Source organism: Macrobrachium rosenbergii, chromosome 41 (assembly GCF_040412425.1).
Source record: "Macrobrachium rosenbergii isolate ZJJX-2024 chromosome 41, ASM4041242v1, whole genome shotgun sequence".
Taxonomy (NCBI): Eukaryota; Metazoa; Arthropoda; class Malacostraca; order Decapoda; family Palaemonidae; genus Macrobrachium; species Macrobrachium rosenbergii.
In genome coordinates this window covers 12,549,389-12,571,334 of record NC_089781.1, presented here as the reverse complement: position 1 = coordinate 12,571,334, position 21,946 = coordinate 12,549,389, and the positions used below count along the sequence as shown (strand labels likewise).

At 37.9% G+C, this 21,946-nt stretch overlaps 1 protein-coding gene across 5 annotated transcripts; it reads right to left on the bottom strand.

Annotated features, from left to right (window-relative positions):
* Positions 1-1,678: 1,678 nt before the first annotated feature.
* Positions 1,679-19,211, bottom strand: LOC136826652 (monocarboxylate transporter 12-B-like). Of its 5 annotated transcripts, none has more exons than XM_067084004.1 (6): positions 19,076-19,211; positions 10,354-10,774; positions 6,700-6,970; positions 5,004-5,636; positions 3,551-3,742; positions 1,679-2,665 (listed from the first exon to the last, which is right to left on the bottom strand). In XM_067084004.1, the coding sequence occupies exons 2-6, from the start codon at positions 10,747-10,749 to the stop codon at positions 2,505-2,507; spliced, it is 1,653 nt and encodes a 550-aa protein (XP_066940105.1). In that variant the 5' UTR covers positions 10,750-10,774; positions 19,076-19,211; the 3' UTR covers positions 1,679-2,504. The 5 variants fall into 5 exon arrangements, with proteins under 5 accessions (XP_066940105.1, XP_066940102.1, XP_066940103.1 ...); XM_067084001.1 differs by having other exon boundaries at positions 19,063-19,188; XM_067084002.1 differs by having other exon boundaries at positions 19,033-19,176.
* Between the last annotated feature and the right edge of the window lie 2,735 nt (positions 19,212-21,946).

Sequence of the window (21,946 nt, the reverse complement as noted above, 5' to 3'; positions counted from 1 at the left end):
AGGAGTTAATGACTGTATTTTGTGTGTACTGAGTCACTTAATGTGATCTACTATAAACTCATTTGTACATATATTTTATACATATATTTAATTCATAAATATATACATATATATATATATATATATATATATATATATATATATGTATGTGTGTGTGTGTGTGTGTGTGTGTGTGTGACAGGCTTATTTGTCTCTCTCCTTTTTCATTATAGCTCTTCCCTTGAAAACGATTCAGGGCTATTCCGGGAAAGTTAATTTAATTTAAAGATGATGTTCCTTTATAAGTATGGTTGACTCCAGGCCACAAAGCTGTTTATTCGCATCTGATTTAATACCTGTGGATAAAAGCTATTGAACTCTCAAGGTAAGAATACTATCCCGGTGTCTCAGTCTCCTATTTTCTTACAAGAACATCGCGTAATTGTATAAATTACATCTGAGTTCTTCCAGTCCTCAAGATACCCATGTCAGGGAGGTTGACCTGATAAAAAAAAAGACACAACGAGTTAGGAGAAACAATTTCTGGGATGTCTGAAATTTTACCATATATCTGTTGGAATTGGAATTTAAAATCGAGACCAATTGCCAAGCGCTGGCATCTATGAGGTCATTCAATGCTGAAAGGGAAATGGAGAGTAAATGAGGTTTTAAAGGTGTAACAGGAAGAAAACCTCGCAGTTGCACTGTGAAACAATTGTTAGGAAGGGGTGGAAAGCGAGATTGAAGAAAGTGAATACGAACGGAGGTACAGTAAAATGAATGAAAGGGGTTGCAGCTCAGGCACACGATACAAAGAACCTTGAGTAATGCACGACATATATACAGTATTTCATTACGCTCTGTGTGGTTAAAAATGATGGGTGTTATGTTACTTTCATAACTATATTTTATCATTTATTATGATTATTACTGTTATTATTAAAGAAAGTAAATCCTCCATTGTTCCCATGTAATATAATACAGTGATTACTTACCTGATTGACTCATTGGTCAAATTCTACATCATCTTCATTGGCCTTGGTTACCGCAGCGTTACTTGCGTTCAGACAGCGAGCTGTATATCGGAAGAAGTTATTTCTCTCATTTTTACCTTAAGAAAAATCAAGAATCTTACGCCTTATCGATTCACAAGGCATTAAATTAGGTCCTCTTAAAGCAGCGACCAACGAGTTTGAAGGTTTCATTATCGTCCCCTGACAACATATTGCAGGTTGCCAGGGCACGATAATGAAACCTTCAAACTCACTAACCGGTGGTATTGTATTTACTCTGCCAGAAAGCTATTTCTCAGTGTCTTGCAAGTTCTACTTCAGATATCGCTCTAGATAATTATTGTTTACTGTAACGTATCTACTTAGGGCTTCATGAATAATGATGCACGTAACTTTTATTTAACCGCATAAAAACAAAAAACAAAAAAATACAAAATTACCTTTCTGTTTACCATGCCACTTCAACTTCAAAGTTCTAGGAACGCTATGTATGTCATTTTATAACCAAACATAAAAAAATATTTCAATTACTTTTGAGACGCCATCAAACCCAGTTTCACCTAGGAACCTCAAACCTGGGTTCATTGTTTTTATAAAAAATATTAATTAAATAAATAAAGAAAAAAGTAATGAATTTACCTGCATCTTTCGGCTGCCATCCCAGTGACGGAAATGTAATAAACACAGCTCATTAACTTTTTATTCATTCTTTTTACAGCCTCCATCAAGAAGTGCGTAACACCTGATTTTCACGTCACAAATATTCTGTGAAATGGGGAAAGAGAAATTACAAAAATATCCAAGTTAAATTAAATACAATTGTAAACGTTGCAATGTGTTTGTATACATTCATCCATACGCGAACATTCGTAATAAATTTATCTGATTGTGCCTGAATGTGAAACGACCAGACAGGCAGACAGTAAGACAGAGAGACAGACGTAACAAAGATGAAGGCACCTAAGATGAACTTTCGCGTCACAAAACTGTATAACCAAAACTGGTCTAGAAACTACTTAAAGGTCACATACAAAAATACAATGATTATTTACAATGGTGTCATCCAAAGACTGTAGGAAACGCATCATACAAAGTCGTACTAGATTTACATAAGAAAAATGCCATGATTCCGAAACTCGCCGGGGTGTGTTCGGAAGGGTAGAAGTGCGTGCCCTTCGCTGATCTGCTTTCTAGTACTTCTCCACTTCTTCCTATACAAAATACAGCAGCGCGAATCCCATTCGTTGAAGCTTTTTATAAGACTTTCGATGCTTCTTCTTACTTCTCGTCTCTCTCACACTCTAAACAGTCGAAGGCGAAACATTCTTTAAACTTCATGATATGACTTGAAAACGTTCTCTACCGGAAAGACAGAACTGCATGGCGCTGCTTCTGTGAACTTCATTGCAACTTCTATCATTCTCCCTTGAAAGGGCAGAAGTGGAAGACCTTCCCCGAACTCCATTGCATCCCTTCTTTGCTTCCTCGAAAAGGCAGAAGCGCATACATTCGTTAAGCGTCGTTAGCGTACTTCTTCCTCTTCTTTTTCTTCTTGCTGTCGTCGAATCTGACGGCCAGAGGCATGAAGAACCACAGCAGAAAACTGCAGAAGGAGAGACCGGCCAAGACCCAAATGCAGGCGGAGTAACTTCCAGTTAAATCGCGGACTAACCCTGAGGGAATAGAATGGGGTGATCTGTTTTATTACTGTAATACGTAATTATTTATCTCTCTCTCTCTCTCTCTCTCTCTCTCTCTCTCTCTCTCTCTCTCTCTCTCTCTCTCTCTCTCTCTCGTTTGGGTACATACCTACTTGGAAGATAAAGATTTTGTCATCGATTTGAGTCATAAATCATTCTCTCTGTTTATTCAACGAATATGGTTTATAAATACACACACACACACACACACACACACATATATATATATATATATATATATATATATATATATATATATATATATATATATATATATATATATATATATATATATATATAAATATATATGTATAAATATATGTGTACGTGTTTCTGTATGATTATACACATATAAAGGTAACTAATCAGTAATCTTTTCTGTTAATCGTTTGTACTCTAATTCTAAACCAGTGAAGACTAATGCACGTGTGTATAACGGCCAATATATGTTTGACCATCCATGTCCAGAGCAGAATGTGTATTCAAAGGGCACTTATGAACTACAGGAGAAATGGAGAAGTCAGTGCCCATTGAGAGACAAGATTTAATCGATAGCTGACGATGTCGCAGCCCGTGAACCTATGCCAGCTAAACCCCCATCTTCCTACCCCATCCTCACCCAACCAAAACGCCCATCCACGACCCTCCCCCCATCCCTAGCTTACGGGAACAGTTACGTAAGGCACTTATATGTATACAGCGATTAATATATGTACGTTATCGTACGTCAATGTATGGAGCTCACTCCATGCGCATGTAGAGCTTTATTATATAAGCACATTCACGTAAGAATATCGAATTGAATGCATTGAATTAAATATTGAACTGAATGTCAGACAACGACACTTCCTTCCTTACCCGCCATCGGCCCGATAGTGATGTTGCTGACGGAGGTGACCAGCATGGTGGCGCCCATCATGGAGACCAGTTTGTCGAGGCCGAAGTAGTGCACCATAACCAGGCTGAAGAGGCACATGTAGGACCCGACTCCGATGCCGTAGATGCACATTAGGGCGATCATCCATTTGATGTCGCGGAGGAGGGAGAACACTGCCAGGTCAAGACGGGATGTGTTATTGAATGTCACACACACACACACACACACACACACACACACACATATACATATGTATATATATATATATATATATATATATATATATATATATATATATATATATATATATATATTTGTATATGTATAGGTATATACATATATATATATGTGTGTGTGTGTGTATGTATATATACATATATATGTATATATATATATATATTTATTTATATATATATTTATTTATATATGTATAATATATATATATATATGTATATTTATATTTATATTTATATTTACATATATATACATATGTATGTGTATATATGCATATATATACATATATATATATACACCCCATTGTTAACTTACATGTATTAACACCGTCATGTTGAGATTGCTCAACGAAGCATCTATTGCAACATGCAAGCAATGTGCGTCTCCGTGCTTAGAATACAATTATGTCTCATAAATGCGCGTTCTCGCTTCATCTTCTTATAAACAAGGCATACGAGGGTCACACGGTCAAACAAGTTACATGACAATACATACCGGAGCAGCTATTTATTTTCATCTTTTTATCATTGCTGATTAATTAAATAATTAGTACAATATATTATTGTAATATAGACTGAAACTATAAATTATGTAAATATGAATTTAATTTTCATAATTCTGTCAACTCAGCATTAATAAGATTTTTTGTAAGGATTTCCCTTAAGCTAGTTTTGCAGTCTGCGTAAAGGAACTCTATCTATCAGAGAGATTTTCTTTGCTATACATACAAATTTACCGAAAGATCTGTTTACTAAAGGAACAAAAGTCTGATAATAATTAGTATAGATACGAAAAGAATAAATTTTCTCTAGTCAAATTACCGCAGGTTTTAAAATTGCCGTTTTGTTCGTTTCAGAGAAACCTTGCAGGGTCAAAGTATGGTCTGATCTATTTAGCCTCTGGTAATTTTGTTATATAGTTGCATATTTATCTGTTTATTGATATTTCTTTGGTTTTTTACTCTCTACTGCCTCTTTTTACATGAGGGCATTTTCTGGGTATAAATTCGCTTGGCAAGTTGAAGGACTTTAGATTTGGTTGCTCAAACTGAATAATAATAATAATAATAATAATAATAATAATAATAATAATAATAATAATAATACTTAATTTTGAGTTGATATCAGAAGGAGATTAGGAAATATATTTCATAAACGTGTATGCAGTAATGAATAAGGTAAAAAGAGCAATTTAACTCACCTATCAAAGTGACGGTAAGAACCGCGGAGCTGAACATGAGCGACACTCGGTAACTGAACCAAGAAGAATCGCTGAGCCAGGCTACAGTCAGTCTCGTGATCATGTTGAAGACGGCCGAAACGGACACGCACTGCGCTGCGTCTCCCAAGGTGTACCCGGCATCCTGGACCACGAAGGGCATGAAGGCCATGAAGTTCTGGTACCCACAAAGGAACAGCGTTGCGCCCAAGGCGATGACGATCGCCTTGACGTACCTGAGGACCCTCAGATTGGCCAACATGGACGCTAGGAACTGGGTGGCGTTCGAGTGCAGCCCCGCTAAACGGCTCTTGCCATATTCGCTCCGGGCGTTTTGCGTCGCTCTCCTCTCACGCCGCGGTCCCAACTTCGAGTGCCACTCGACGGGGTGAAAAACGGCAGCCGCCACGAAGCAGTTCAGCACGATGCCGCCGAGGATGAGCGTTGCTCCTTTGTAGGCGAATTCGTCCTGCAGCCACTTGACGAGCGGAGGCGCGACTATCTGGCCACTAGAGTCTAGGGCCATGATGATGCCGCTGGCCAGCCCTCTCCGGCGGTTGAAGTAATAGGGGACGATGATGTAGCTGATGTTCAGCAACATGCCGCAACTTATTCCTGGAAAGAGAAAGAGATAACATTTGGAATGGAACGAAATGGAATATGCGGTTTAGGCCAAAGGACAATCACTGGGACTAATGAAGTCATTAAGAGGTGGAGATAACATTTGAAAATTCCATAGCTCAGTTATTTTACATTTGCTTGGTAAGTTACTGTTTTGCTCAAAAAAGCAGGCGAATGCGTACAAATATTTCAACTCGAGATTATTTCAGGATAATGACCCAGTATAAAAAGGCGTATCACCATCAGTCAATTCATAGGAGGACTTCTAGTATGTTGTAGGTTAACAGAGGTCAAGGAATTCCGGAGGTTCACTAACTTTTCTCTCCACTTGTTTTCTTAACTCATCATTCTGATGAACTGGATTTAGGGGTAGTAATTCTACTTAGGGGCCTTCTTTTTAAAATAAACTCCAGTTTCACGAAGACGCTAAGCATCCACTTACCAGCCACAGAAGTACACTAATTTTTTCTGTCTGCAGGACTTGCGTGTTACTCATCACTTTAACTAACAAAATTCAGCGGTACTAATCCTACTTTCTTTTTAAACAAATTAAGTGAAGCATTCGCTTACCATCCACAGAGAATCACTACTTAATTCTTTCTACTTATCTGTTCCCCATCACCGAAGATCAAAAATCAGGGATAGCAACGCTATTCTCTTTTTAAACAGATTAAACAGAGCACCCACTTACCAGCCACGGAGGTCCACTTCTCTTTACTCTCTACTTGATTGTTACCCAGCACTTAGAACAAAAATCAAGGATAGTAACTCTACTGTCTTCTTAAACAAATTAAACAAAGCATCCACTAACAAGCCACAGAAGTTCACTACTTTTTTCCTTCTACTAATTTATTACCCTTACTTTGAAGAACAAAAAACAGGGATAGTAACTCTACTTTCTTTTTAAACAAATTAAACAAAGCATCCACTCACAAGCCACAGAAGTTCACTGCTTTTTTTTTTTCCTACTAACTTATTACCCTTACTTTGAAGAACAAAAAACAGGGATAGTAACTCTACTTTCTTCTTAAACAAATTAAACAAAACATCCACTTACCAGCCAAGAGAGAGAAGGTGAAGTAAAGGACCCAGATGGCGTTGGCAAATGCGGAAGACACCGTCGCCGTGAAGAGCATCAGCGACGCCACCAGGGCAATCCTCCTCCACCCGAACTCCTGGATTAAGGAAGCGAGCGGAAGACCAGTCACGCAGAAGAAGAACGTGAACATGTTGATCATCCATGCTGTGGTCAACGACGAGGCTCCTCGGTCGAGCAGGAAGCCGGAGAATATTATACCAAAGCACTGGCCGATGGTGTCGACTGACATCTGGGAATAGAATACACAATTTAGGTCGAAGGCCAAGCTCTGGGATCTTTCGGGTCATTCAGCGCTGAAGAGGAAATTGGGAGCAAGAGGTTACAAAGGTGTAACAGGAGGAAAGCCTGGTAGTTGCAATACGAAACAATTGTTAGAAGAGAGTGGAAAGTAAGGTGGGCGAAAGAATATGAATGGAGGTACAGTAAAAGAAATGAAAGGGGATGCAGCTACGGGCCGAAGGGAAGCGGCAAAGAACATTAAGTAATGCCTACAATGCACCGCATGAGGTACACTGACGCCACTGACCACACTACGGACACCTGGCAAGATTGGATATGAGACGTTACTGATACATAGATTATATGTTTCGGCACTGAATGGGACTTCATGATATGTATCACAGTATAATCATCTGATTTTTTTAATGCTTCTTACCAAGAAATAAATACAAAAACACGTACACATATTCCGTTACACATTTTTTTACCACCGTCTGAAAGTAACTGATGACTCATCACGCAAAATGTGATTTTTTTAATGTTCGTCAGTAATTGCTCCATTCCTCGACTTAATGTATTTGAATAAGCAATGGCATTAAGAAGAATAAAGTTTTAAGTATCTCACTAATGGCTGCGAAAATCCGTTTCTACGCAAAACTAGAAAGAAGATCGAGGGCACTGTGCCTACAAATACCTACCTCCTCCTCCTCCTCCTCCCCCCGTCAGATGAGTTTGGGAGAGAGTTCAAACTACATCAATAAAACCTGAATGAAATAACGCGGACTGGCTTTTCTCTTCCATTTTCCTCATGGACCGCTGAACGAGTTTTTGTTGCACGGTTAATCTTAGGTAACAACGAAAATATTTTTCAGCGACTTTCCTCATTCTTTCATCAGTGCACTTCACGGGGTGCACTAAAGGTTCTTTGCAGCGTCCCTTCGGCCCTTAGCTGCAACCCCTTTCATTCCTTTTACGGCATCTCCATTCATATTGCCTTTCTTCCATCTTGCTATCCACCCTCTGCTAACAATTATTTCATAGTGCAACTGCTTTGAGGTTTTCCTCTGTTACGCCTTTCAAACCTACCTACTCTCAATTTCCTTTCCAGCGCTGAATGACCTCACAGGTCCCAGTGCCTGGCCTTCTAGTTCCTCATTGGACAGATGGGTATCGTTCTCAGCTAGCACTCTGCTGATCCCGCGTTCGATTGTCCAACCGGCCAATGAAGAATTAGAGGAATTTATTTCTGGCGATAGAAATTCATTTCTCGTTATAATGTGATTCGGATTCCACAATAAGCTGTAGGTCCCGTTGCTAGGCAACTAATTGGTTCTTAGCCACGTAAAATAAATCTAATCCTTCGGACCAGCCCTAGGAGAGCTGTTAATCAGCTCAGTGGTCTGGTTAAACTAAGGTATACTTAACTTTTTTTTTTTTGGCCTAAACTCTACAGGTATATTCCATTCCATTCCACTAATATGTAAATTTTGATATAAATAAACTGGACAGGGAAGGGCATGAAATAACAAAAAAAATCGAGGATCAACTGGTTTTGTCTTTGATTCTGAACAGCCGCTACAGCGTATAATTAAGGCCATCGAAAACAGATCTATCTTTCGGTGGTCTCGGTATAATGCTGTATGAACCGAGGCCCATGAAACTTTAACTACGGCCCGGTGGTGGCCTATCCTATATCGCTGCCAGAAGATTATGGCTAAGTTTAACCTTATATAAAATAAAAACTATACAATTTGGTATGTTTGATGACTAGAGGGTAGATTATCAACACACCAATTTGCAGCACTCTAGCCTCAGTAGTTTTTAAGATCTGGGGGCGGACAGAAAAAGTGCGGACGGACAGACAAAGCCATCTCGATAGCTTCTTTTACAGAAAACTAAAAAGAGGAGTGATATAGTGACAAACGAGGTACTGTTTCACTACAACTATTACTGACAATAATGATATACATATGTAGTAACAGAACTAATAAAATGTCCAAATAAGAAAAAAAATGAAACCGAGGCAAGTGATGAGAACCATAAAAAAACTGAAGACGAAAGTGTCAACAAATAACTAAGGAAATAATATTAGTTGATTTGATAAGGAAAATTAATTTGCCCAAATGAACTTCAATACATTTCTGTCTTTTTAAACCCGGATGAACACAGATGTACAGGGATGCATATGAAAGCCCTTTCTTTTTTGATAATAATATAATAACAATAAAAAAACTCTCTCTATACGTCAAATGAATACCAAGATATCTTCAAGCGTTGATTAATCTGTTTATTTCAAACTGGCGTTGCAGCAACAAAGGTCATACAAGCCGCAAGTGAATAAGAGCAAATTATCTCCTTAAATCTGACAATGACCAGATCTTTGACAGTATCACCTCAAAGACCTGAAATCAAGTGCAACCTCGCCTTCATTGTCACTTAAGTGGAGCGAATACAGAACGCAAGTTGTCTCTTGAGAGGTATCTGTGCAGAGCTTAGGAAAAGGGGGTCCTTCTTCAGAGTAGCAGGAATTTTATCCCCTGCATAGTTTGGCAGATTTAGGGTAACGTCAAAATTGAGACAGTCTTAAAAGTAGCGGGAATTTTATTCGACTGCATAGATTTTTTTTTACAATGAAGGTAACTTTAAAATAAGGAAAATCAATTTATTTTTCCGTGGTTCTTCGAAGAGCAAGATAGTGAATGTTTCCATAAGTACATCATTTATAAAACTGTACCTCTCTTCCTATAGTTATCCCAAGATAGCGACATTATTTTTCATTGTTACTGCAATGAAAAGATCAAGGAAATAACGTTTCCGAGTAACAGTCATAATAAGGTAAGATAGCACCTCTGACAACTGTCATATCAAAAGCAAGACAGTATTTCTGTTTGACTATTGTTATACTAATAGCAGGATAGCAATAAATGTCAACGCAAACTAAGAGCAAAATAGTAACTATTTGCCTATAGTTATGCAAAGAGCAAGGCAGCAACTCTATCAAGATAGTGACGGTCTTGCCAGTTGTGCTAAGAGTAGGATATCAAATACAAACATTTTTCCACAGCACCCTAAGATCAAGATAACAACTCCACTGCTCCACTGTTCCACAGCACACTAGAACCAAGATAACTCTATCCCCCCCCCAACCCCCGCCACCCCACACAGTTTACGAAGAGTAAAATAACAGCTTTCTTTTTCCTTTGTTTCATATTTTCATAGTTGTCTGAAAACATAAAGGAAAGTTGACCTTTTACACTTACATCAATAGAAATGTGAATACTCTACCTATTCTTCCAAAGGACAAAATTAACTCACTATCAATTGTTTTTAATTACATTGATAGAAATACGAATACTTTATCTAATCTTCCAAAGGGGAACAAAACCAACTCACCAGGACGAAGGACGCAGCGGCCACCACGATCCAGCCCCACCCTCCGTCAGGAGCCATGTCCTCCTCGGCGACGACCGACGGCGTTTTGGACTCCAGCTGGTTGTTGCTGTTAGCGATGATTTTCTCGCTCCCCGCCTCATCCTCCGATTTATCCATCATCTTCAGGAGCTCCTCGTTCTTCTCAGGGGCGCCCGGGCAGTACCGGACAGAGTCGTATTTCCCGTCGCTTAAGTTTCCGTTTTCCTTGGTGTGTTGCCGTTCGGCCGAGTCGATCTCGGGTCCATTTTTGAGTAGTGGGGAGTTCTTTTGGATGCCGTTGTTTTCATTGTTCTCGGTATCTTCCGGAGGTATGGGCGGCAGAACGGTTGCCTCGTGTGAGCCTGAGTGGTCTTTCATTGTCACTCATTTAAGTTAAGGATGTCTATGAAATAAAAACAAGAAAACATTAAGCATTAACAACAATCTGATGGTTCTTCAAGCAAGTTCAAAGCTTTTTCGCCATGTTTAGTGAGAAATATGTTCTATACTGAGAGAGAGAGAGAGAGAGAGAGAGAGAGAGAGAGAGAGAGAGAAGAGAATATCTCTCTCTCTCTCTCTCTCTCTCTCTCTCAGTGGATACGTTCTGAAAACAAGATATGTTATTTCTTTTTTTTACTATGGCTCCTAAGTGGGTGAGTACTACTAACAAGCCCAGTTAAGAAATCCAATTCCTCGTAACGTCTAGTTTGTCCAGAAATCCCAAGAAGCAAAACCTTGTATAGAATGAAACTCAACACTTGAGGACGGCGGTCCTGTGAACGGTCAAACTCCTACGCTAATGACACATAGAACTGTCGATAAAGAATGCAAAAAAAAAAAAAAGAAGAATAGCTCTCAGGGAAATAAAAACGAGGCGGAAGGGTGTCTTTCGTTTAACGAGTTCTCGTGAAATTGTAGAATGGATAGCCTTGTCCGCTCCGCCAAAGATAGCTGCCGTATCAATAAACGTTCAAAAACTCGCCAGACTTGAATTTTGGTCTTGACCAAGGTCTAGCTAGACCAGTTGGTCACAACAATACGCGTGCCTAAGCATCGGTTTACATCGCGTCGTCAGTAAAGTGGGAAAACAAAGATATACTCAAGAACGAACCTTCACTACGAAACTTCACTTTGTCATGAAGAACAACCTCCGTCAGCGAAACAACAAAGACAATAACAACTCGAGGATCGTCTTCAGAACCGGTTGGAAACAGACTGAGGGTGAAAATCCTCTGCTATGGAGCAACGTTATCTCGGGCCGTCGGTAGACCTGGAGTCTTTGACGGGATTTTTTTCTTTTTGTGGTTCCTTATGTAACGCTCACACACGTACTGGGGCGTACATCTCTGGTGCATATGCTGACACGTATCCAGTTACGTAAATACGTTATTTTTATGCATACCTAAGTTGGGTTTTAATGGCAAAAAGGATGTTAACTGTGAATTCAGTTTGTTTTGTGTTGATTATTATAAGGTAAGGTTTCCTTAAAGGCTGGCTCCCAAATATTATTCGAAATAGTAACATCTCGGATTAAATTCATTCCGCATACAATTCGTTTGTGACAACTGAAGTTTGAGACAGAATAGAACCAGACGGCAGTCTGAGCGACAGAAGGACAAAAGTGTCCAAATAACTATAGGAAAGAGAAAAAAAATTAAGAAGATAACCATATTCACTTGTTCTTTATTAAGCTCCCCCCCAAATTTTTTTTTTACACATGAGAAACCGCACCACAGAAAAATAAACGAGAAAATAAACTAAAAATAGAAGCCGCGGATCATAAACAAAAAAAAAAGTTGTCAGGACCTGCTATTAAAATTCTGGAGGTCGTCTCATTTTCAATGGTAGGTCAGGAATTCATGTAGTGCTGTTGTTTTGCTGTTTCTGTTGTCTAAGTTACCTGCTACTCGATTTCATCTTAAGAACTCGTTCTGTAGTTTACCTAACTATTTCGTAATATATATATACAGTAGTATATATATATATATATATATATATATATATATATATATATATATATATATATATATATATATATATATATATATGTCTACACACATATATAAATATATATATATATATATATATATATATATATATATATATATATATATAATATATATATATATATAAATATATATATATATACGTTTACATGTATATATGTCTACACACATACATATGTATATAAATATATATACATATGTGTATATATATATATATATATATATATATATATATATATATATATATATATATATATATATATATATAATTATTTATATAAAGCAAAAGATTGACTCAAGATAAAAAAAAAAAAGGACTTAACGGCCACTACCACCTCCATACTTTAATTCCTGAATATTGGATGAACCCTCTGTGCAGAAATTTCCTGGACATTAGCCGCTCTATACATCAGAACAGAATACTCATCAACAGTGCTTCAGACACCTTTACACGAACTCTCCTTTATAGCAGCAGAGTGTGGATATTGAGTATGAATGACTGAAAGATTAAGATTAATTGTGGAAATGGTAGGCTATAACTAGCATAAGAACAAATGAAAGGGTGAGACATGAGGAGATGCATGGGAGTAGTAAAGAGGTTTGAGTATTTCGAGATGATCTGGTCTTGTGGAAAGAATGGAGGATGATAGATTGTGAAAAAAAAAGTGTATGATTCAGAAATGTTGGGTGTCAGGAAGAGAGGAAAACTTACGAAGGTCTGAATAGATAGAAGGTAAGATGTACTGAAGGAAGTGCTTTAATATCCAGGAAGCAGGAGTGTGTGTGTGCAAGGTGAAGGCGCTGCTGATTAGCTTTCTTTGTAGGTATATAAAGTAGCAGCTAATGTTGTGGAAGTTATTTGCACGTGGAATTCATCCACGATTCAGCATTCAGATTATGAATGCTACAGTGATCTCTGTCTTCTCTTCCTTCTGGATGAAATTCTTAGTGTCGATATATATATATATATATATATATATATATATATATATATATATATATATATATATATATATATATATATATATATATATATATATATATATATATATATATATATATATAATATATATATATGTATATATATACATATATATATATTATGTATATATACAGTGTGTGTGTGTGAGAGAGAGAGAGAGAGAGAGAGAGAGAGAGAGAGAGAGAGAGAGAGAGAGAGAGAAAATTCCCGCATAAATTGCTTCTTGTAGATCTACAAGCTGTATTTCGACTTTTATTATTAACAGGAATCATAATATTTTTGCAAACATTAGAAAAAAGAAAACCGTGTTTATTGTTAATTTGGTTTGCTTCAGCATCGCTTTTATTCGTATCACATCTAGGCAGTGAAGTTGATGGTCATTAAACTTTGGCCCTAATTTGCTGTGGGTATCACCCTACCATAATTCAGGTCCCATTGGAGACACTTGAGACGTTACAGGGTATGCCAGACACTTCCCTGAATCGAACATGATATGACATAACAGAAACCACTTTCAACACATGTTTTCCACTATTGTTACTTTCGAGTTGTTAAATACTTAATACCAAACGTTCCTGTAACAGTCGTCAGCCCGTCTACCTACGAATTCAGTCGTTCATACCCTAGCGAATTCTCCCAGTGTTTAATGTCCGCCACCTCGTCGTCGGTACTCACTGTCGGGGCCAAGGGGCGAAATGATAGCTATCAGGGTCTGGGGGCAAAAAATAAACACCTCGGCTCCTTGAAAAAAAAAAAAAAAAACTTGGTCCCTTCTAGTGCGCCATGACCTGCCCCACTCGGCCATTCGTTAAATTCATCAGACTACTTCTCTGACACTACACTCAACGAAAAATATCAAGCCAAATTAAACCAAGTCGCGTAATCTTACCTCATTTTAAATATGCATGAAACCGTTAACTATCATGATTGTTAGAATTGTTTTAGTTATCTACCCTTACATAATCGTGAACCACACAGCAGTGTCTTATGCAACAATACAATTTTTTTTCGTATAATGGTATTCAAATAACGTTTAATAACTAGTCAGCGAACTTGTTACAGGGCTTGTAATTAACAGGCCAGACTAGTTTGGACCCCCAGGTGCTCCCGGGCTGCCCGGTTGCCAGGTCTCTGACTCTGGCTATCATTCACTTTGTTCCTTTTTATTATTTTCTATTATTGTTATTCTCTGCTATAGCTTGAAATTCAGTAATCTATCTTTTCTCAAGCTTGTTTGTCCACTGTGGTGTCCGACAAGTATTTCCCTCATATAGTTTCAGAGTATCAAGCTCCTTCTTTAGTGTGGGGTTTTAACGTCGAATCCAGGTAAAAAAAAGTCACAGGTAAAAAAGTCACAGGAAAAAAAGTCACATTAATATTTTCTAGATAGTGAACCCCTAGGCTTTTAACCCGGTAAGTAAAGGCGTGTTTGGTACAAGCCCGTTGGGGATGAAGGTAAAAACAAAAACAAAAGGCTGCGAATTATAATGTGACTTTTTTCCTGTGATTTTTTCCTAGCTAAAATTGTGACTTTTTTTCTGTGACTTATTTCTTGTGACTTCGTTGCCGGTCACCTTAAAGTCTCCACCACTGAAGAGGGAGCTGCATGACGATCCGAAACTTATGTGCTTCTGGATATATTTGTTCTCCAATTCGTGGGTTTTTTTTTAGCTTCAAAGGTCGATACTGATCTGTTATTGTTATCTCCTAATATTATAAGGAAACAGGCTTGCACCCTCCTAAATAGGTTGTTTGTATGTGTGTGTGTGTGTGTGTATATATATATATACATATATATATATATATATATATATATATATATATATATATATATATATATATGTGTGTGTGTGTGTGTGTGTGTGTGTGTGTGTGTGTGTTTTGTGGGAGTATATATATATATATATATATATATATATATATATATATATATATATATATATATATATATATATATATATATATATATATATATATATATATATATATGTATGTATGTATGTATGTATGTATGTATGTATGTATGTATGTATATATTTATACACTGTATATATGTATATGTATGTATATGTGTGTTTGTGGGTATTGATTGTTAACTTGATAACAATTTTGGAACAATAAAAACGCAAACGTATCTCTCTCTCTCTCTCTCTCTCTCTCTCTCTCTCTCTCTCTCTCTCTCTGTCCATCATTCCAACGGTGAAAAAAAAGTTCTAACAAATAATTGAGGTAAAATTAAGAACTGAAGGGGTGCGTGTGTCGACCCGGTACTCGTACACAAATAATTCTTGTCAACAACGAAAACAACAATAAAAAAAGAGGCACACGAGAAGAGTGAGGCTCAAACCCGAGGGGAACTATGTTACAGACGCCTCTTGGAAAAAGAAGGGTTATAGAATGCAGCTGCAAATGCTATTTCTTTCGATAAGTTAAGTATACCTTAGTTTTACCAGACCACTGAGCTGATTAACAGCTCTCCTAGGGCTGGCCCTAAGGATTAGACTTATTTTACGTGGCTAAGAACCAGTTGGTTACTTAGCAACGGGACCTGCAGCTTATTGTGGAATCCGAACCACATTATAGCGAGAAATGAATTTCTATCACCAGAAATAAATTCCTCTAACTCTTCATCAGCCGGCCACGGGAATAGCTGCACTGCGCAAATTTAAAGGAGGAGGAGGAGAGAGAGAGAGAGAGAGAGAGAGAGAGAGAGAGAGAGAGAGAGAGAGCCTCTAAACCTATTTACAGTGAAACAAGGCAATATGCATGGGTGTCTTGTCACATTAGGTAATCACTCTTGGCCATACAAGTGCACCAGCGATTTAACGTCACAATTCTATAGGGTGAGAGTTAAGTACATAACGATAAGCGTGATTTAACTTAACTCTCTCTCTCTCTCTCTCTCTCTCTCTCTCTCTCTCTCTCTCTGAGGAGAAGATAACTCGAATATTAGCTTCTGAATTTGAACATCTCAAATTCATCATCCATTCTGCATATATTTCTTTAGTAAGAAGTTACCAGTCGCCGCCGTGAAAGGCCTGGAGAATAGTTACCGACGTCTTTAACTATCGATTCCGTCCTTAACTACCGATTTAAACTTCAGAGGTATTATTATTATTATTATTATTATTATTATTATTATTATTATTATTATTATTATTATTATTATTATTATTCAGAAGATGAAACCTATTCGTATGGAACAAGCCCACAATGGCCATTGACCTGAAATTCAAGATTCCATAGAATATGGTGTCCATTAGGAAGAAATAAGAGGAGGTAAAAGGAAATAAAGTAAGAAGACATTAAAAAAAGAAAAAATGAATTATTGAATTAACATATAGATAAAAATGTATTAATATGCAAGGAGAATAGTATTAGGGTAGTTATGCATTGCGCCTTCGCTTAAACTAAAGAGGTTCCAATTGCCCGACATCTTCTGGGAGATTGTTCCACAGTCCAACGGTGTAAGGAGTAAAGGACCTGTCGAACTGAGAAGTTCGACAGCGAGGCACATTTACTACATATTAGTGCTGCTGTTCAACGAGTCTGTTTGTTCTCGGCAGATAAAGTGGATCAGGGATCAATTGCGAATGTGAAAGATCTCTGTTGAACTACAACTTATTAAAAAGTGACAAACAAGAGACCATCCGTCGATGGTCCAAGTCATAACTACTGAACGAGCTCTTCGTTGGGCGAGTCGGTAGAGCTGTGGCCTAGCACCCGGTAGGCCCGAGTTCGAGTCTCCGGCCGGCTGATGAAGAGTTAGAGGAATTTATTTCTGGTGATAGAAACTCATTTCTCGATATAATGTGGTTCGGATTCCACAATAAGCTGTAGGTCCCGTTGCTAAGTAACCAGTTGGTTCTTAGCCACGTAGAATAAGTCTAATCCTTCGGGCCAGCCCTAGGAGAGCTGTTAATCAGCTCAGTGGTCTGGTAAAAGTAAGGTATACTTAACTTTACTATAAAGAAACAGAAATCTACCACCACGAACCACTCTACCTAAAAGAGATAAATCTCTGGCAGAAGCGGACATCCACACCGGAGAACAGTATGCTAGTAAAGGGAGTACAAATGACCTAAAACAGGTTGCACTGATTTTATCAGTTATAAATATATGAGGCCTAACGATCAATACCTAACTTTCGTGCTGAATTTGCTGTAATTTTCTCAGATGTTTCTCAAAATTAGATGAGAGTCAAAGGTTACACCTAGAATAGTTAAAGCTATAGATTCGTTCAGCAAAGTTCCATTCAACTGATGGGTTGGGAAATCTGTACAAGATCAGCTAATCACTAGTGTTTTCGTTTTACAGGAGTTCAGCTTCATACTCCACCGACTACACCATTCCCTGATCCGGTCCACGTCCTGACTGAGGCTGAAGGCAGCTTCATTTCTCAAAAGTGGCGACATTACTACAGCCACAAGTGTTGCATCATCGGCATACTGAACAATCTTGTTTCCCACGCCAATAACCATCTTGTCTTTTACTTTTGCCTTTTGTTTCATTTCTTAAGGACTGTGAATTATTTTAGCGTCTCTCTCTCTCTATATATATATATATATATATATATATATATATATATATATATATACAATCTCCGGATCAATTTGGAACTGGGTCATTTCAAACTTTTCACGTGACAGATACTAACAGTCATATGTAATGTCCTTTGGTGCTTTTTTACTATTTAAATGCGTCACTACATAACTAAGTGCAAAATAATTTATCATATCAAAGCTTATTTTGTTGATACTTCGTATTAAATACCGACCAACCCCTAGAGATAAGGCCAAGCAAGCCTATAGTTGAGATCAATAGAGGGAAAATCGATTTCGTAATCGCTGTCCTGTTTAATTCAATGCTTTGTACAGCTCCAAAGAGCAATACTTATATATTTGAATTTGTAACACTTTCCTTGGCGTAAATAGAAGTATAATATTTGCAATAATATACTGTTTCAAATAAATACTAATTAAAGGTTATGGGGGAAAAAAGCGGTGATTTCGTACGTCTGGCAACAGGTGCAATTCACGACAACAAAACACTGTCGTTCGGCTGCTGCCACGAAATGTCTCGAATCAAGCTTGGAAACCCTTTATCTTGCTCCCTGGCACCTTTAGGATGTCCGTCTCGGAATAATATAACTTTCGCCTAGTGAAAAAAAAAATTAATGCCTTGTTCATCACTTTAACCGGGTAAATTTAATGCTTTCCTTCAATTATATACCTTAGTAATACGTCTGCATAATATCATATTGCCTAAAAATTAACGCTATGAATATTTGTACATTAGAAGTATCGGAGCTCAATATCTCCTTATCACTGAGAAGCTTTATTTGTTTTTCATTTACATTCCCGCCAGCTATTTTTTCGTCATCATTAGCTGATAGACTTGGCGTTTACGTCCGCGGAGGAGAATATGTCTGGTATGTCACCTTGGGCAGCCAAATATGAAAAGCAAGCTCAGCGCAATTACGCAACCATCTCATACATTATCGTATCACACAATCGTCGCGCTGAAACGTGGTAAACAAACTGGTATCCATAAATAAAACCTGTTACGTCAGGAACGCTAAAATAGTGGGTCTAGCGTTATCATTTTTGTCCACGTCGCACTAGAAACACTGTCTCTTCAAGCCTTCGATCTGATCAACCTCCCGTTGCACACCTGAACAACACAGCCCGTTCTTTTTCTCACATGTAACACCGACTTCTCGAACGAGATGGGGACGACCTATCTGCACCGTGGCATCTCGCACACTGCCGGCAGCCAGCGGCCAACAACTCGCCAAGCGGTCTCTCAGGTGCCACTGCCACCTCTCTTGGGAAGTGCCAAGAGAAGAGGCGTTGTAGAGAGAGAGAAAGAGAGAGAGAGAGAGAGAGCGCCTATGGAGCCGCATTTTACGTAAAGGCAGGAATGATGACTTTAACTTGCTAAAGAGTCAGGTGCCTTCATATCAGAATCTTTCGATTCTAATTAGTTAGTTAATGAACTTCTGTATTCATTTAGTTAGTCATTTATTCAGTGACTTCATTTAGGATTATTTCGGTTCTAATTAGTTAGTTAATGAACTTCGGTATTCATTTAGTGATTTATTACTAATTTTTTTTCCTATTGATTTACTGATTTACTCCGATCCATTTTCTTGTTTACTTTTGCAGTTGTTATTGCAATTTTTATTCATTGCAAAGTTTTTAAAAATCAAAGATAGATAGATACATAAAGTCAGCTGCTTCATATAGCGAAATACTTGGTAGCTGTTTGTTTGGTGGCCGGTAATAAAGTCACAGGAAAGAAGTCAGAGAAAAAAGTGACAATTTTGGTTAGGAAAAAAGTCACAGGAAAAGAAGTCACATCAGTTTACAGTCTTTTGCTTATGTTTGTACGGTAATCACCAACGGGCTTGTACTAAATACGCCGCAAAGGTGGATACATACCGGGTTAAAACTTAAAACCCTTGGGAGTCACTATCTAGGAAAGATTAATGTGACTTTCTTTCCTGTGACTTTTTTCCTGTGACTTTTTTACCAGAGGCTTTTTTACCTGGATTCTTTTGTTTAGTGATTCCGTATCACAGTGACGGGGATTTATTCTTATTTATTCATTTATTTCATCATATTATTTTCTTTTTGTTTAGTGATAGCTGCTACAGGAGTTATGACGCAATACCAGTGATGTGACGTCAACAACAGTGGTTTCGCTGCGTTCAGAGAAGTCTCCTTTTTTTATTTTTCTGTTAAAGAAAACTATTGTGCCGTCTTTGTCTGTCCGTCCGCACTTTTTCCATCCGCACTTTTTCTCTCAGCACTTTTTCTCTCCTCCCTCAGATCTTAAAAACTACTGAGGCTAGAGGGCTGCATATTGGTATGTTGATCATCCACCCTCCAGTCATCAAGCATACCAAATTGCAGCCCTCTAGCCTCAGTAGTTTTTATTTTATTTAAGGTTAAAGCTAGCCACGATCGAGAGTCTGGCAACGCTATAGGATAGGCCACCACCGGGTCTTGGCTGAAAGTTTCATGGGCTGCAGTTCATACAGCATTATACGCTATACAGAAAACGTTTCTTCGGCGCATTTTTTGCCTTTTATTTATATGCGTTTGTCTTTAAAAGGAAAAATAGATCCGATTATCTGGAACTGGAAAGTGATGCTGTTCTACGTTAAAAGCAGTAAACGGTAAAGCTACTGCTCGTTGAATGAGACACTAGTGTTGTACCATTTCCGATTGGGAAGCTCTCTCTCTCTCTCTCTCTCTCTCTCTCTCTCTCTCTCTCTCTCAAAGTATATTTCCAAAAATTTTAGGAATATCCGACCAATAACTTACTTGGTTATTTTATTTTGCTTTTTAATCTTTTCTCTAATCACCGTTTTTTCTTCTTTTTCATTCTATTCAACTCTATTTACTTCCACCACCATTATTATTATTATTATTAATATTATTATTATTATTATTATTATTATTATTATTATTATTATTTCAGTATATGAAACCTATTCACATGGAACAAGCACACAGAGGCCCATTGACTGGAAATTCAAACTTCCAAAGAATGTTGTTTTCAACCTCTCACTGCAGACCCCACACTGCAGCAGTAACTGGTCATGATACAGAGCCAGTGATTTTCCATCGCCCCAGGAGAGACGCGAACCAGCGACATCTGAGTGGCATACCACGACACTAACCACTATGCCAGTGGACCAGCGTTTCATAACTTTATTTTTAGAACCAGAAAACTGGCACCCGTTCATTAAATTATTACGATGGTGAAAGACTGTGAGGGAACCGAATCAAATTATAATTAACAAGGAGCGCTCTAGACAACGTACGCCTCCGTTTGAGGGCCAGTGGAGCTGACAGTCAGGTGTCTTCATCGTGCGTAGGCCTAACAAGGAATAGAGGAATATACTTGAAAAGACGAAAAATGGAATAGAATAGGCCTACTGTTTTCACCGTGTTACATGACATTAAAAAATCTCCAATAATTTGCATTGCTTCTTCATTGAGTACGTTTAGCATAGAAGCTTATTTTATATTTTGTGCATGAGAAGCATCTTTCTTATAAAGAGAAACAGCGTGTTAGACGTAGGTGTTAGATTCCAGGTAAAAAAGTCACAGGTAAAAAAGTCACAGAAAAAAAGTCACAGGGAAAAAAGTCATGTCTCCATGTATCCACCTTTGCGGCGTGTTTAGTAAAAGCCAGTTTGGGATTACCGTAAAAACATGAACAAAAAACTGTAGATATCATAAAGATAATGACCCACAAGAAATATTGTGAATTTTTCCCTGTGTCTTTATCACCGGCCACCATAAATTAATGTGACTTTTTTTTCTGTGACTTTTTTCTTAGCTAAAATTGTGACTTTTTTCTGTGACTTTTTTCCCCTGTGACTTTATTTCCAGCCACCAGGTGTTAACAGCGTGATCGAAGAGTGAACTAACGGAGGGGAAGCGTTTGCACGAAGAGAAGCAACGTATGAAGAGTTTCAAGGGTGGTCCAGGACGAACTGCTTGAAGAGAAATCATTCATCAGTAGCTGATGTTTAAAGAGAGAGAATGAAAAGGCTGCTTAAAGAGCCAAC